The sequence below is a fragment of the Brassica napus genome, chromosome A4, assembly GCF_020379485.1.
Source record: "Brassica napus cultivar Da-Ae chromosome A4, Da-Ae, whole genome shotgun sequence".
NCBI classification, from domain to species: domain Eukaryota; kingdom Viridiplantae; phylum Streptophyta; class Magnoliopsida; order Brassicales; family Brassicaceae; genus Brassica; species Brassica napus.
Window position 1 is genome coordinate 10,921,614 of NC_063437.1, and position 17,414 is coordinate 10,939,027.

The 17,414-nt window shown below is 34.2% G+C and overlaps 1 protein-coding gene and 2 pseudogenes across 2 annotated transcripts; all 3 read left to right on the forward strand.

The window, feature by feature from the left end:
• The first annotated feature begins 1,912 nt into the window (after positions 1-1,912).
• On the forward strand, positions 1,913-9,804 carry LOC125607951 (disease resistance protein RML1A-like). Of its 2 annotated transcripts, XM_048777526.1 has the most exons (5): positions 2,051-2,614; positions 2,713-2,897; positions 3,138-3,811; positions 3,902-4,207; positions 7,493-9,804. In XM_048777526.1, the coding sequence occupies exons 1-5, from the start codon at positions 2,151-2,153 to the stop codon at positions 9,698-9,700; spliced, it is 3,837 nt and encodes a 1,278-aa protein (XP_048633483.1). In that variant the 5' UTR covers positions 2,051-2,150; the 3' UTR covers positions 9,701-9,804. The 2 variants fall into 2 exon arrangements, with proteins under 2 accessions (XP_048633482.1, XP_048633483.1); XM_048777525.1 differs by having other exon boundaries at positions 1,913-2,614; positions 2,713-3,811.
• A 152-nt stretch (positions 9,805-9,956) lies between these two features.
• Positions 9,957-11,884, forward strand: LOC106401538 (annotated as a pseudogene).
• A 455-nt stretch (positions 11,885-12,339) lies between these two features.
• LOC125607952 lies at positions 12,340-16,600 on the forward strand (annotated as a pseudogene).
• Positions 16,601-17,414: the final 814 nt, after the last annotated feature.

A 17,414-nucleotide genomic window follows, 5' to 3' on the forward strand; every position in this document is an offset into this window, starting at 1 on the left:
CCGCTCAAACCGCATTTATCATTCGGAGCCTTGATTTTTTGCCGTCTGAAGATGCAAGAGAACTAATGAAATGATTATGGTATTTCTCTCAAGCAATAACTATATCTATATTTGCTATTTTTCTTTTTCTTTTTGACTAAACTATATTTTCTGTTGTTATCATCACCAATTCAGAGTTTTATAAATCCTATCCAACTATTCGCAAATAATAATATAAATATTCTTTTATGGTGTTTTCTTCTTCGTCGCCAACAATCTCATCAACTGTAAATGGATAGAATAGTCTCTTCGAGTCTCTGTCCATTTAGATAAATTATATGGATATAGTTTGGTTATAAACTATGAATATGTTATATGCATGTGATTCGATTGAAAAAGGTGAAATAGTATTTTTTTCCTATAAAACCGAAGAAACTAAAAAACATTAACAAAAAAATAATATGCTTGATATTGCTATATTAGTTTATTACTTTGCCTCATTTAAAGTAAAAAATATTCTTTTTTTTGTTTTCAACGTTTTAAACTAAAATATGATTTTCTATTTGTTTTTCTAAACTGACAACTTGTTTCTTTATTTTATTTTCTTTTATTTATTTAAAAATAGATAAATGCCAATGATTTATATATATTTAACAGATCTGAATTGTAATTTTATTAAATTTTATAAAAATCTAAATATAGTCATAATTTTTAGTTTAAAGTTAAATAAACTGATAACATTTAAACCGAACCAAGCTATCATAGATATATCGAGTGTTTTGTTGAACAATATCTGTAGAAATTTTACTGTAAAATTTAAGGTGTAAATTTTTGTTGATATAGATATAACTAACGTGGCTGTAGAAATTAAATGAGTAAATAATAAAAAAAAAGATTTCTACAGAATTTTTGTTTTAAAGAAGGTTTCTATAGTCATTATTTTATTTTTTTTATTTTAACTTTAAAAATTACATAAAGTATGATTGATAAGTGTTTATGATTATAGATAAAAATTAAAGCTAAAATTATTTGCTACATCTCAACCAATCATTCTCATATTTTAATATAAAAAATATTTTTTTTTGTTTTTTAGTTGCTCAGAAAAATACTAGTAATATTTTATACACTGCAAAAGATGGAAAACCAAAACGAATTCCAATTTGAACACCTTTTATATATATATATATATATTTTTTTTTACGAGTTGTCCGCATCTTGGGGAGGAAAAAACCTTTAAACGGTTCGTCGACCGCAATGGAGACACACATCACACAGTTTGGTAAGATAACTTTTTGTGTTCTATTTTATATATATTATTTTATGATTTAATTGAAATATCTTTTGTTAACAATATTTACTATTATTTTGTAACGTTTTTTGAGTAATATAAAGTTTTAAAATTTAAAATTTAGTAATTTAAAAATGTAATAATTATTTATAGTTTCATTTAAGTTATTTTGTAAAATTTTAGATATATACGATAAATATTGATTAAATTTGATGGAGTTGGATGTATCATGTCTTTTTTAGATCTTAAATACCCGAAACCTGACCCGGATCGGATATGGACCCAAAAATTACTGTTATTTTATGGGTTTTTTAATTATAGACCTGAACTGATCCGGGCCTGAAAAGAATCGATCCGAATCCGAACCAAAAATTTCTCGGTACCTATTGAACCTAAATGTTTAGGACTCGAAAGACCCAGATCCGAAAAAAATCAGCCCGGACCCGATCCAAAGATTCGAAAAATCCGGTCTAAGCCCGATCCGAAGATCCAATTGCCGAGACCTAATAAAAACTATTTTTTTTAGTCGCTCAGAAAAATAGTATTTTTTTTTTGTACAGAGCAAAAAAATGGAATTTAAACCAAATCGAATTCCAATTTGAACACCTTTTATATTTATTTTTTACTAGTGGTCCGCATCTTCGAGGAAAAAACCTTTATACGGGTCGTCGACGGCGATGCAGATACATCACACTTGTACTTTCAGCTACCGTTCAATTTTCTAATCTCTTTTGTAATTTCCAGTACAATAACATTGGTCACTATTCTCCTGGTTTACGCGTTTTCTTGGATCTATATATAGATAGATAAACACTAAACTTGTTTCCTCGACCATTGTGATACTTTCATCAACCTCTCTTTCATTCTTTCCTTTCTTACTCTCATGGCGTCTTCTTCTTCTGCCGTAAATATATTCCATGTCTTCACCAGCTTTCACGGCCCAGATGTCCGTCGAGGATTTCTCAGTCACTTACAGTATTACTTTGAAACCAAAGGGATCAAAATGTTCAAAGACCAGAAGATCGACAGAGGCTATTCCATCAAACCTGAACTCTTTAAAGCAATTGGAGAATCCAGGGTCTGCCTCGTTCTCCTCTCCAAGAACTACGCTTCTTCGGGCTGGTGTTTAGACGAATTGGCTGAAATCATGAGATGCAGAGAGACTTCAGGGAAGATTGTGATGACGATATTTTACGAAGTTGATCCGTCCAGTGTTCGAAAACAGAAGGGAGACTTCGGGAGCACTTTCATGAAAACTTGTCAAGGGAAAGATGAGGAAGTGAAGGAGAGATGGAGCAAAGCCTTGACTGATGTGGCAAACATTGAAGGAGAACATTCTGACAATTGGTATCAACATTTGTTGTCTTTTTTATCTTTCTAATGAAATGGTGACTCTTTATTTTTTTTATTTTTTTTTAATTTAGATTTTGTTTTCTTTTTGGTAGGCCAACCGAAGCAGAGATGATCCAGCAGATTGCTATAGATGTTTCAAACAAACTGAATCTTACTCCTTCAAGGGATTTTGATGGGATGGTTGGACTTGAAGCTCACTTGACAAGTCTGAAGTCTTTGTTATGCCTGGAGTGTGACGATGTGAAGATGATTGGAATCTGGGGTCCTGCTGGAATTGGTAAGACTACCATTGCTCGAGCTTTATACGAACAACCCTCTAGCAGTTTTAGTTTTAAATGTTTTATGGAGGATCTTAAGGGAATTTATAAGAGCAATGGTAACTATGATTCCAAATTGGGTTTGCAAAGACTACTTCTGTCTAGGATTTTGAACGATAGTGATATAAAGGTACATCATCTAGGTGCAATAAAACATTGGCTACATAATCAAAGAGTGCTTATCATTCTTGATGATGTAGATGATCTAGAGATACTAGATGTGTTGGCCAAAGAACTTTCTTGGTTTGGTCCTGGGAGTAGGATCATTGTTACCACAGAAGATAGACAGATTTTGAGAGCACATGGGATCGATGATATCTACAGTGTGGATTTTCCATCGGAAGAAGAAGCTCGTGAGATCTTATGTTTATCTGCTTTCAAGGGAGCCTCTGTACGAGATGGTTTTGAAGAGCTTGTAGATAAGGTAGCAGGGTTTTGTAGTAATCTTCCATTAGGCCTTGCTGTTGTGGGTTCGTCTTTGCGTGGGGAGAGCAAGACCGACTGGGAACGTCAGTTATCTAAGATCGAAACTGGTCTCGATAGAAAAATTGAAGATGTGTTAAGAGTGGGTTATGACAGATTGTCCAAGAAAGATCAAGCTCTGTTTCTCCACATTGCATGCTTCTTTTTCTTCCACGAGGATGTTGATCGTTTGACAACCATGCTCGCTCACAGTAACTTGAATGTTGGAAATGGGCTTAAGACCTTAGAGGAGAAGTCTATGGTGCATCGATCTTTTTATAGAGAGATAGTGATGCACTCTCTACTTCAAAATTTGGGTAGACAAATAGTTGTCGAACAGTCTGAGGAGCCCGGGAAACGTCAGTTTTTAATAGAGCCCAAAGATATTTCTAATGTACTGGCGAATAACACAGTAAGTATTTACACTTATAATCAATCTACAGATTGCCTGTTTTTTCTTCTTGTGATAACATGCTTCTTTCTCTTTTGTATGATTTGCTAGGGTACTGAATCTCTTATAGGTATAAAATTTGATATGAGTAACATGGAGAAGTTTAGTATAAGTGAGGGAGCCTTTGAAGGAATGAGCAGTCTCCAGTTCTTACAGATTTACTCACAACTGGGCCAGCAAAACGAAAATGTTAGCTGCCTACGCATACAGGAGGACTTGAAATATCTACCTCGTCTAAGGTTACTAAATTGGGATTTTTACCCGGGAAAACGTCTTCCTCCAACATTTCAGCCGGAACGTCTTGTTGAACTCGGTCTGCAATTTAGCAATCTCGAGAAGCTCTGGGATGGAATACAGGTTGGTATTTTGATATTCTTGCCCTATATATATATCTATTATTTACATAGAATGACCGGTTTACATTTTTGTTTCAATCATGATGACTGATTTTATTTATATATCATGTTAAAAGTTAGACCAGCTAAAGTTTATGTTACTCTTAATGAATAATTGTAAAAATTATAACTTAATTAATTATAAATAAATAAATAAAATTAGCTAAAAAAATCAAATGGACAACGTGTTTTGAGAAGAAAAAAGGAAAAGATAATTCCATGAATTCATTTCATAATTAGTATTATATGTATAAGCATAACTTGATTTATCATTATACTAAAGTATTAAAAATAGGTTAGAATAATTAGATTTATCATTTTACTAAAGTATTAAAAATAGGTCAATAAAAAATAACAATAAATTTCATTGAATTTAATTTTTTTTATATTAGAGTAGCCATAAATAAAGATGTGTTTCTATTAGATATATATATATATCTATGTTTGCCTCTAAAAGAAATATTTTCAAAATATTATTGTTTAATTTAACAAGTACCTTATATTTATAAGACTTGAAAATTAAACCTATTTACTTTTAATTTTTACAGGAATTTGATAGAATTATATCTTTGTTTAAACTAAAATTTCTTTGAAAATAAAAATTGAAGTAAATAGGTTTAAATTTTCAAGTCTTATTAAAAGATAGAACTATAAACTATTTTTATAAAAATTGCATTTCTGTAAAACAATTGTTTTGGTTATAATTATTAAAGTTTAAAAATAAAAGGAAAATTTTGAGAAGAAATAAAGATGATTTAGAACATATATTTTTTATTATAATAAATGAATATTATTACCTCTATATTTACTGTACAAAATAGTATTGTCTATTATATAAGAAGAAATAAAGATGACTTAGAACATATATTTTTTATTATAACATTTAAAGGCAAATATAACAATGGGTTGAAAATGCTTTTATCTCATACATTACATATTTTAATGTTTTGTTTGACGAATGGTTGTTTTGTTCGAATGTATATTTAGTTATTATAAGAGGTATTCACGTTAGAATTATACAGATATCAATAATTTTATATTCTTTGAATAATATAGTATGTAAAGACGAGGTCTATTTAATATTTTGGTGTTTTTGATTTACTTGGGATTTTGTAGGTTTTGATAATTCCAAAAATTTGATTTAATAGCATCAATTTATATTGACAATAAGATATTTTTTATTTTATTAGATAATTGATTTTAAATTAATATACTACTAACAAACAAAAATAACAAAGCATTTAAAAATAAAAACAAATGTAAATTAATCTAATATTTATTTTATACTTCGAATTAATAATATAATAATAATAATAATAATAAATTAATATTAATTTAATCCCATAAAAATGTATATGTATTTCATAAGTATAGTTAGATTATTATACCTAATAATAACTACTATTAAATCAACTAGTACCTAATTATTTTAAAACCTAAAAATAAATAATTATACACAAAATAAAATAATTTTGTAAGTTTCATAATAGACTTAGTCTATTAGAACTATTATAAAAACAAATTATTTAAATTAACAATAAATAATTAAAGTATAAAATCAAAATTCTTAATGTTAAAATATTAAAAATAGTTCTATATATTTTTATTTTATAAAATCTAATATATCATGTTATAGTTGATATTTCTATGATTGCTTTTGTTATAGGTTATATTATATAAAAACTAACAATTGCTAGTAAATATATAATTGATTAAAAATAGAAAAATAACTTAGGATATCACAAAAAAAAATTTTTTGTCACAAAAATAGATTCTAAGGATCAAAATGATCAATATATTTTAATAAAGAGGTAAATATACACTTATATTCCTAAGGTTAACTAATCCAGACTTTAGAGTTTAGAGTTATTATAAAATAAAAAAAGTTAAAAATTGGAAAATAGTTCAAAACGTAAAATAAAATCATATTTGAAAACATATAATCTAAAGCTATATTTTTTATTTTTTTATTTATATATCTAGAGTATTAGGATCTTTTTACCTATTAAATGAAATATTTTGGTTATTTTTCTCCTTATTATTTTTGTGACAAAAACTTGAAAATAGTCTATTTAGGAGAATTGCCCTTAAAAATATATATTACATCGTTTCTATTATAAAAACAAAATTTAACTACCACTAAATAAATTTACATCATTTTAAAGTCAAATCAGATTAAATAAATGTAAACCCATTGTAATTACTAATTAAATTAATAAATTAACGTAACTGAAATATATCTGTCAACAAATTTAAATATAAACTATGTTCAAAATTAAAAATACATAAACTATTTTGAAAATTGTAATTTTTAAAAATAAATATTTTGCAAACTAAAAAGATAATTCTCTTCTTTACAAGTGTACACTCTAGTTTATCTATTTATCTATACTATTATTTGCAAAGTTATTTTTATCATTTGAACTCTCACATTAAAATTTAAAGTGGTTAGTATCATTTATAACCTTAATGAATAAAATATATAAATTAGTCACAAAATAAAAAAATAATTGATGTCAAAAAAAAAAACTTTAAATTATTTTGATTAGATAACTTATTAAAATTAATAATAATAAGAATTATCCAAAACCTAAAAATATATTTTAAAATAAAAATATAATCTCTATATATATTATGTTGTTATCTGGAAAATATATTTTAATAAAAAAAGGTTAAATTTTTTAAAACATAAACCACATATGTAAATATTAATCAAGTAAAATTATCTATTTGATATAATTGAACATAAAATATTGATTGATTTTTAAGATTTATTTATTAATAATGAATATATTGTGCAAAAAATTTTTTAAAAATTATACGAAAACTTTTTCAAATGAAAACATAAATAATAATTGGTTAAAATTGTAAAAAATAAAAAAGAATTGCTGTAAAAAAAGCTGTAAAAAAATAATTGGTTAAAAACCAACATAAATAATAATTTATCATTATATTTTTTTTTAAATGTATTAATAAGTAACTAGATCTCGATCCGCGCAGTTACATTTATTTTTATATGAACATTTTGTTTTCAATTCTAAATTGTTATATATTATAATATATATGATGTGTGTCTATCACTTTTTAAAATATAATAATTTTACGGTATATTTTTTTTTTTGAATTGGTTGTATCAAACTTTCACAAGTTATTAAAAAATACAGGTTCATATTTTGATATTTACTATATATTTATAGTGATTCAAGCCAAAAAAGGATATTTATCATTTATTGTGTTAAACTTGCAGCCACTTGCAAATCTCAAGAAGATGGATTTGAACTTCTCCTATAGGTTGAAAGAAATCCCAAATCTTTCAAAGGCTACTAATCTTGAGACGCTGTTACTTTCTTCTTGCTCAAGTTTGGTGGAGCTTCCCTCCTCTATCAAGAATCTACACAAACTGAAAAAGTTGAAGATGAAGAGCTGCAAAAAGCTACGACTTATTCCCACAAACATCAACTTAATATCGCTTAAGGGAGTCGACATGGATTATTGCTCGCAATTGGAAACTTTTCCAGATATCTCGCGGAACATCAAGACTCTCAGCGCAAGAGACACAAAGATAAAAGACGTCCCTGCATCAGTTGTTGGACGTTGGTCTCGTTGTCGGAAGCTTGAGATAAGCCTCGAGAGATTAACACATGTCCCACAAGGTGTAACGAAGCTAGACCTAATCAACAGTGCCATAAAGAGGATTCCAGAGTGCATCACTGGTCTCTCGCATCTAGTGGATCTCATCGTCGAAAACTGCACAAACCTCGGGTCAATTCCGGCTCTTCCCCCTTCGCTCAAGTCCCTGAATGCAAACAGTTGTGTATCACTCAAGACAGTAGATTGCTCTTTCCACAACCCAGTCAATGTCCTCACGTTCTACAACTGTGTGGAACTGGATGAAGATGCAAGAAGAGGAATCATACAACAATCGGTTCAGGAGTATCTATGCTTACCAGGTAAAGAAGTCCCTGCAGAGTTCACTTACAAAGCCACAGGAAAGTCCATAACCATCCCTCTGGCTCCCGGTGGTGAGGGAGCTTTCTCAGCTTCCTCAAGATTTAAGGCTTGCTTCCTGCTTTCACCAATCAAGAACCACCGATTTCTTTCTATAAGTTGTCGTCTAAGAGGCAAAGGAGGTGTCGAAATTAACAGCTTTTCCAGTGGTGCACGGCTTGGCGATCTGTCTCCTCTATCAGAGCATCTGTTTATATTTCATGGTGACTTGTTTGATCGACCAAACAGGCACCATGAAGTCGAAGTGGCAGCAAGCGAAATTTCATTTGAGTTCAGCTGCAGGTCCAACGATGACAAGATTATTGAGTGTGGTGTACAAATCTTGACGGAGGAAGCTGAGGGTAGCAGCAGCGAAAGAGAATTAGAGAACTTTGAAACTGAGACTAACATCACCGATGGTGGCTATGGCAGCGACGATGGTGGCTATGAATTAGTATCGATGCTTCTCTCTGTATGTAAAGGCACTAAAATGCAGAAGGCTGAGGGTATTCTCGCTCTATGTAAATACGTTAAAATGCAGGATGGTGATGAGGGCAGCAGCAGCAGCAGCGAAGTGGAAAACTTTGAAGAGGAAAAAGAGATGATTAACTCAATATTTGAATACCTTAAAAAGAAGGAAGTGGAAAACATTCAAAATGAGGGTAACAGTTTCGACGCGAGCGATGAATTAGTACTATCGTTGACTTTCTCTGTATGTCAATACATTGAAAAGAAGGAAGCTGAGGGTAGCAGCGAAGTGAACAGCAGCAACGCCAGCAAGGAATTAGTACTAGCTATGCTTTACTTGGTAGGTAAATACATTGAAAAGAAGGAAGCTGAGGGTAGCAGCAGCGAAGTGAACAACGGCCACGAGAGCAATGAAATAGTACTAAAAAGGATTGTTTTCTCTCTACTTATATACATTAAAGTGAAGGAGGTTGACGGTAGCAGCAGCATCAACAGGGGCGATGCGAGCAAGGAATTAGTACTACCGGTTTTTCTCTATCTATGTGAATACATTAAAAAGAAGGAAGCTGAGGGTAACAGTAGCAACAACCAAGTGAACAATGGCGATGCGAGCAATGAATTACTACTAGCGATGATTCTCTCTGCAAGTGAAAAAATTGAAACGCAGGAAGCTGAGGTTATTCTCTCTCAGTGTGAAGACATTATAAAGGAGGATGCTGAAGGTAGCAGCAGCAGCAACAGCGAAGTGAATAGCGACCATGCGAGCAATAAATTAGTACTATCGATTATTCTCCGTGTATTTCAATACATTATAAAGAAGGAAGCAGAAGGTACCAGTAGCAAAAGAGAAGAGGAAAACCAGAGTGACGGAGCCTTTAAAGTCTCTATAGACGAAAACGTCGTCAAAACCAATAAGCATACAAATTGGTTGAGTGGACTTAAGAAGCTAGTTGGTCTGAAGAAGAAGAAGAATAAGCCGGAAGAACTTTTAGATCCATAAGCATTTTGTAGTTTAAGCTGATATTCATGTTGATCCATATGTTGTCATTGTACTATGTTGTGTATTCAGATAATTGTAGTATAGCTCTGTCTCAAAGTTCGGTATTGTTGCATATAATCACATATATAGCACATATATAGTGGATCTCTCGTTGCTATAGTTGATAGAATTTCATTAGTTTCCAAATCATTAGGTTCTGTATGCGTAATTCATCTCAAAGTAAACAGAGCCTTGTACTTGTGGAAAATCTTCGGGGATGGATTATCTGAGTTTTGGAGGGTGAGATTCCAAGACCATAGTGAACTCTGAGAATGTAGATTGCATTAGGCTTGGAGACCACCAGCTCCAAAATGCTGTCTCTCCACCACATGTGTATCCATAAGCTATTACAGTTTTATATGTTCGGCTTTTTATACTGCGACAAATGTCCTTTGGACAATAAATGTGTGTTCTGCAAGATAAAATAATTAACTTGTTCTTCTTCGGTGATTAAAGTAGAGGGTTAAAAGCATTAAAATTTCGAAGCAGCCTTTTGTCAAAACGTTGGAGGAGTCTCTGGTTACAGGTTCCTGTTTTCGATTTGGACTCACTCCAATTCGACGGTGATGTTTTTGGTTTCATCGAGTTCGTCGATAAATTTCTTAAATCTTACGAAAATCTAGCCTTGAATAGATTCAAGTTGATCTATCATTATGAGGATATTGGTGATGATGATCGATTTTTGGAGTCGTGGATAGATGCTTTAGTTAGGCGTAGAGTTCGTCATCTCGATTTTCAGGTTAACTCAGATGAGAACGAACTAGTTTGGATGCCTCTTTCGCTATATTCATGTAACACCTTTGGTCAGCTTAAGCCTCTACCACGTAGCCTTGAGTTACTTGGAACCAGAGTTAATTGTTTCCCTGCCCTGTCTCAAGGTTATGCATTTAGACAGAGTAAGGTATGACAAATCGATTAAACGTGACGAATCCAACCTTGAGACGCTTATAACTAGCTGCCCGGTTCTTGAAAAGTTGACCGTAATCAGGGATTCATTTGAGCTTCTTGAAATTATTTGTGTGCGCTCCAAGTCTTTGAAAAGTTTCGCTCTAGTGGCTGAAGATTCCGAAGTTGGTCTCTTAGAAGATCACATTGTGGAGATCGATGCTCCTAAGCTTGAGCGTATGAGTCTCTGTGATCACTTATCTGGAAGCATCGTTATATACAGTATTGCTCCCTCTGCAGTGGTACAGATCGATGTTAACTTTAATGGGGAGGATGGTTATACATCACACATTGGACCAAGATGATGATTCTTACAGGAGGACTATGATCCGTAATTTCCTCACCGGGATGTCAACAGTCTCCGGCATGAAGATCTCTTTTAATACTATGGAGGTACGTATATGCACACACTCACATGGTTGATATATTTATGCATGATTATGATTGTGACATCATTTTTAAATTGGTACACAGGTCATCCATGATTACTCAAAATTGGAGCTGTTACCTCAGTTCTCGAACTTGTATTGGTTGCATGCTTCATTCCTTGAATCTTTTTTGGAATTGATGCCAACCTTTCTTGGTTGCTGCCCCAATCTACACACGCTCGTCCTGGTGAGTCTTACTTACATATTTGTTTGTAAATTTTTCATGTCCCATAACACTTGACTATCTCTTTGTTTTGGGGTTTATTACTAATTATCAGGAATTTGAGTTCGATAAAGAGGAATGGCCAATCAAATTCTCCTATGTGCCGTCGTGTTTCGTATCATCTCTCAAGTATGTTGAGCTTTCGACACCAGTCACAACCAGAACATCAGGCCAGATGAAATTAGCAATATACTTTATGAGGAATTGCGCTGCCCTGAAGAAACTGACTTTAAGCGAGAGTTTTGGTGATGACATCATTAAGAAAATCAAAAAGATTCCAAGAAGGTCTAGAAGGTGCAGCATTGTCACTGGTTGAGCCACAACCTATATACCGTAGACAAGAAGATGAAGAATGGATCCAACTTTATAGTTAAGCAGTAGTAATCCAGTGTAAGACTCTTTTAGCTTCTTTTTTTGTGTGTGTGTGGGCATGGATTCAAGTTTCCTAGGTTGGTGCGACCTAGATGTTATCAAGCCTTCTTTAAGAGTTTACTCTCCGATCAGACTCTATTAACCTTATATCTTATAAAGTTGGCGATTTTGGTATAATAGACAGAGCCCCTATACATTGCTTGAGGGGACAATCTTTATGATGACATTGTGTTCATCAAAAAGTAAACCTAAGAACTTATGATGCTTTCGTTTATTGCAAAGATTGTGATTGATTATCAATAATCATAATAATGTTAAGTAGTAAACCCATGAACTTATGAGCTTTTAATTTTGTTTGATAGAGTGTTCTAATTACTATCAACAAAACAAAGCATAACTGAATGCAAAGGTAAGAAAATTTAAAGTCAACATTATTCATGACCTCCAAGGACACAAAAGAACAGGGACATAACTGAGGAAATATGCAGGAAGGCCTTCTTGTCTATTCAGTTGTCCTCGTTCTTGACAACCATAATGAAACCGACCCTAATGGGGTCCTCCACGAAGACTTTTGTGGGAAACTTGTTTTGTAGTTTCCTTTTAAATTTCTCTTATTTTCTTATGAGTCGTCGACGACTTGGGTCTTTGATTTCCTGTACAGTTACTTTCTTCACAATTTCTCTGAGATTTTTCATTTACGTATATAAAGAAGCATCTTGTTTCTTCCTCCATACATATCTCATAGCTACTTATCTTCAACTTCTCATTTACTTTTTTCTCTCTCTCATGGCTTCTTCCTCTTCTTGCATAAAGAGATACCACGTCTTTCCGAGTTTCCACGGTCCAGATGTCCGTAGTGGTTTTCTCAGCCATTTACGCCATCAGTTTGCAAGCAAAGGGATCACGACATTCAAAGATCATGAGATCGAGAGAGGCCACACGATCGGACCTGAACTTGTACAAGCCATTAGAGAATCCAGAGTCTCGGTCATTCTGCTCTCAAAGAATTATGCTTCTTCAAGCTGGTGTTTAGATGAGTTGGTTGAAATCTTGAACTGCAAAGAAGCTTCGGGCCAGATTGTGATGACCATCTTTTACCAAGTTGATCCGTCCGATGTACGGAAACAGACGGGAGATTTTGGAATAGCCTTCAAGAAAACATGTGAAAAGAAAACTGAGGAAGATAAGAAGAGATGGATGGAAGCTTTGGCATATGTAGCAAACATTGCTGGAGAGCACTCTCTTAACTGGTTTGTTGTTTCTTTGAGCTTTTAATGAATTGTAATTTAATATACTTCAATAATAGTGTTTATATAAACTTGGAAATTTTCTTTTGTTAGGACTGATGAAGCGGCCATGGTAGAGAAGTTTGCCACGGATGTTTCAAACAAACTGAATGTAACACTGTCAAGGGACTTTGAGGAGATTGTGGGACTGCAAGCTCACTTGAGAAAACTGATCAGTTTGTTATGCTTCGAGTGTGATGAAGCAAAGATGATTGGGATTTGGGGTCCTGCGGGCATTGGTAAGTCCACCATCGCTAGAGCTTTATTCAATCATCTTTCCAGCGATTTTAGACTTAGATGCTTTATGGGGAACCTCAAGGGTAGTTATACGAGCATAATGGGTGTTGATGATTATGATTCGAAGTTGGGTTTGCAAAACCAACTTCTGTCTAAGCTTTTGAACCAAAGGGATATGAGGGTAGATATCATTTAGGTGCCGTAAAAGAATGGCTAGGGGATCAAAGAGTGCTTATCATTCTTGATGATGTAGATGATCTAGAGAAACTAGAGGCTTTGGCTAGAGAACTTTCTTGGTTTGGTTTCGGAAGTCGGATCATTGTTACCACAGAAGATAAACATATTTTGAAGGCACATGGAATTCAAGATATCTACCATGTGGATTTTCCTTCGAGTAAAGAAGCTCTTGAGATCTTATGTTTAGCTGCTTTCAAACAGAGATATGTACAAGATGATTTTGAAAAGGTTGCAAATAGAGTAGCATACCTTTGTGGTTATCTTCCATTAGGTCTATGTGTTGTGGGTTCATCATTACGTGGGGAGAGCAAGGAAGAGTGGGAGCTTCAGTTATCTAGGATCGAAGCTAGTCTAGACAGAAAAATCGAAGACATATTAAGAGTGGGATATGACAGATTGTCGAAGAAAAACCAATCTATATTCCTTCACATTGCATGCATGTTCAATGATACTTTCGTAGATGATTATGTAACAAGCATGCTCGCTGATAGTAATTTGGATGTGGAAAACGGGATGAAGACCTTAGCCGTCAATTCTCTTGTGAAATTCAGCAACCCTTATTGCAAAAAAAGTCTAGATATGCATTATTTACTTAAACAATTGGGAAGACAAGTAGTGCATGAACAGGCAGATGAGCCTGGGAAACGTCAGTATTTAGTAGAGCCCGAAGAGATTCGTGATGTTCTAACAAAGGAAACAGTAAGTTCTTATTATAGTTGTTTTTTTATTGCTTTTGTGATAACAATTTCATCAGTCCTCTTTTGGGATGTTTGCTAGGGAACTGGATCAGTTATAGGTATATCATTTGATATGACCGAGATGCGTGAGTTCTCGATAAGTGGGCGAGCTTTCGAAGGAATGCATAATCTTAGATTTTTAAAGATGTCTACACATGTATTTAGAAAAGATAGAAAACTTGTTAAACTGAAGATAACAGGGGACATGGAATATCTACCTCATCTAAGGTTACTACATTGGGATTCATACCCCAGAAAACGTCTTCCTCCAACATTTCAGCCCCAATGTCTCGTCGAGCTATGTATGGATTACAGCAATCTTAAGAAGCTCTGGGGAGGAATCCAGGTTGGTATCTGTTATTTTTATTGAAATCTTAAGAAAGCTCCATATGACTTTTTTTTCTTCTCATTTGTTGTGTTTTGGCACATGTAGCCTCTTGCAAATCTCAAGACGTTAAATCTGGGCTATTCCATGAAACTGAAAGAAATCCCAAATCTTTCGGAGGCTACTAATCTCGAGACATTGACACTTGAGGGATGCACAAGTCTGGTGGAGCTTCCCTCCTCTATTAGGAATCTACACAAACTGGAAAAGTTGAACTTGAAAGGCTGCAAAAAGCTACGGATTATTCCCACCAACATCAATTTAGCATCTCTGGAGGAAGTCAACATGGATGGGTGCTCACGATTGAGAACATTTCCAGATATCTCGAGGAACATCAGTCGTCTTGATGTAAGGAACACAAAGATAGAAGATGTTCCTGCATCCGTAGCTGAAAGCTGGCTTCGTCTTGAGAAGTTTCATATAGGCAGCAAAAGCCTCAAAAGATTAACACACGTCCCAGAATGTGTAAGTAATTTGGATCTAAGCAACAGTGCTATAAAGAAGATTCCTGATTGCGTCATAGGTCTCCCTGGACTACGTTCTCTCAGCATCATAAACTGCAGAAAGCTGGTGTCACTGCAGGGTCTTCCGCCTTCGCTTTTGAGTCTCGATGCAGATGATTGTGTGTTGCTCAAAAGCGTCTGTTTGTCATTCAGCGAACCAAAATCTGCGTATATTACTCTGGACGACTGCAAGTGTGTTAAATCAGAAAAAGATGCGATAAGAGTAACTTCCCTTTTCTACAACCCAGTGAGAGGAATCAGGTTGTTCAACTGTTTTTCACTAGAAGAAGAAGCAAGAAGAGTAATCATTCAACAATGTGATTACGAGAGTGTATGTTTACCAGGCAAAGAAATCCCTCCAGATTTCACTCACAGAGCCAAAGGAAACTCCATAACTATTATCTCTTCAGGGACTTTCTCTGCATCCTCAAGATTTAAGGCTTGCCTCCTGCTTCCCCCAGACGAATACACGGGGAGAACTGTCTGTCGTCTAATAAGCAAAGGTGTTGTCATCAATAAACTTGAATTTTATTCGTTTCATCATACACTTCTATCTGAACACCTATTAGTCTTTTCTGGGGCCGTGTTAAAAGAGCACATATGTTGTGAACTTGAAGCTACTACGAGTGAAATTCGATTTGAATTCGACCGCAAATATGTTATTGAGTGTGGTGTCCAGATGTTGGCGGATGAAGGTGAGATAAAACTAGCTTCCTCTTTCCACGATCCTAACAGAGAAGTGAGGTTCATCAACTGTATGAAATTAGATGAAGAAGCAAGAAGAGCAATCGTTCAAGGATGGGCTTACAAATATGTATGTTTTCCAGGTAAACAAATCCCTGCAGAGTTCACTCACAAAGCCACAGGAAACTCGATAACCATCACTAAGGGTACTCTCTCTGCCTCCACAAGTTTCAGGGCTTGCATCCTGCTTTCACCTAACCTACAACACCCTTCAGACTATCGCTATCAGATTACTTGTTGTCTAAGAAGCAAAAGTGTTCTCATCAATGATCTTGAATGCTATCCGAATTCACGGAGTTGGTATATTTCAGGATGGGATCATCGTCCACTCCTAACAGAGCACCTGTTCGTATTTCATGGGTCCCTGTTTAAGAAACGCAGATGGGTTGAAGTGGATTCGGATATTCAATTTGAATTCAGCTGCGACCAAGAACATTATAAGATTACTGAGTGCGGCCTGCAGATCTTGGCTGAGGAAGGTGAGAGAAGTAGCAGAGAACGGAAAGAGCCAAGTGGTGAAGCCGTTAAGGTCTCCAAAGATGAAAATGTCTTCAAAACCAGTAAACATACAAGTTGGTGGAGAGGTTTAAGAAGCTTGGTCTGAAGAAGAAGATAAATAAGATGGAGCGAAGCTTTTGTATAGTGCGAGATCATATCTGAGCTTTTGTAGTTTATGCTGATATTCTTTTTGATCCATGTTGTCTTGGTATTATATTGTGTATCCACTATCCAGAGACTTTTAATATAAACACCTTTGTCTCTAAGCTTATGGATTTTCGCCTACAACCGCATATAGAGTGGATCGTTGCTAAAGCTAGATCCCTTCGTTGATGGAATTTTATCAGTTTCCAAATCATTAGCTTTGTCTCAGTCTTGTCATTTACACAAGGGTTCTGTATCAGTAAATCCTCTCAAAATAGACTGTTTAGGTTTAATAGACAGAGCCTTGTACTTGGTGAACATCTTTAGGGATGGATTTTATGAGTTGTGGAGGCTGAGATTCAAGGACCAAGTGATTACACGAAAGATGCTTTTAGTTAGGAATACAGACTTAAGTCTCTAACTTGTCTTGGTTGCATGCTTCATTCCTTGAATCTTTTTTTGGGAATTGCTGCCTACCTTTTTTTGTTGCTGCCCAAATCTACACACACTCGTTTTGGTGAGTCTTACTTACATAATTTGCTTGTATGTAAATTTTTCATATCCCCATAACACTTGACAATCTCTCTGTTTGGTTTGGGGTATAAATTAATTATCAGGAATTTGAGTTTGATAAAGAGGAATGGCCAATCAAACTCTCCTATGTGCCGCCATTTTTCATCTCTCAAGTATGCTGAGCTTGCGACACCAGTCACAACAAAAATGTAAACCCAGATGAAATTAGCAAATATACTTTCTGGGGAATTGCGGTTCCCTGAAGAAACGGACTTTAAGCGAGAGTTTCGGTGATGACATCATTAAGAAAATCAAAAAGATTCAAAGAAAGTCTAGAGGTGCAACATTGTCATTGCCTTGAGCCACAACTTATATATATATATACGGTTGACAAGATGAAGAATGTAACCCAACTTATAGTTA

Excerpts from the sequence above, each read along its gene's own strand:
- LOC125607951 (XM_048777525.1), top strand. The coding sequence starts at position 2,151 with ATGGCGTCTTCTTCTTCTGCCGTAAATATATTCCATGTCTTCACCAGC. Across the intron at positions 2,615-2,712 it reads GGAGAACATTCTGACAATTG|GCCAACCGAAGCAGAGATGA; the intron begins GTATCAACATTT and ends TCTTTTTGGTAG. Across the intron at positions 4,208-7,492 it reads AGCTCTGGGATGGAATACAG|CCACTTGCAAATCTCAAGAA; the intron begins GTTGGTATTTTG and ends TTAAACTTGCAG.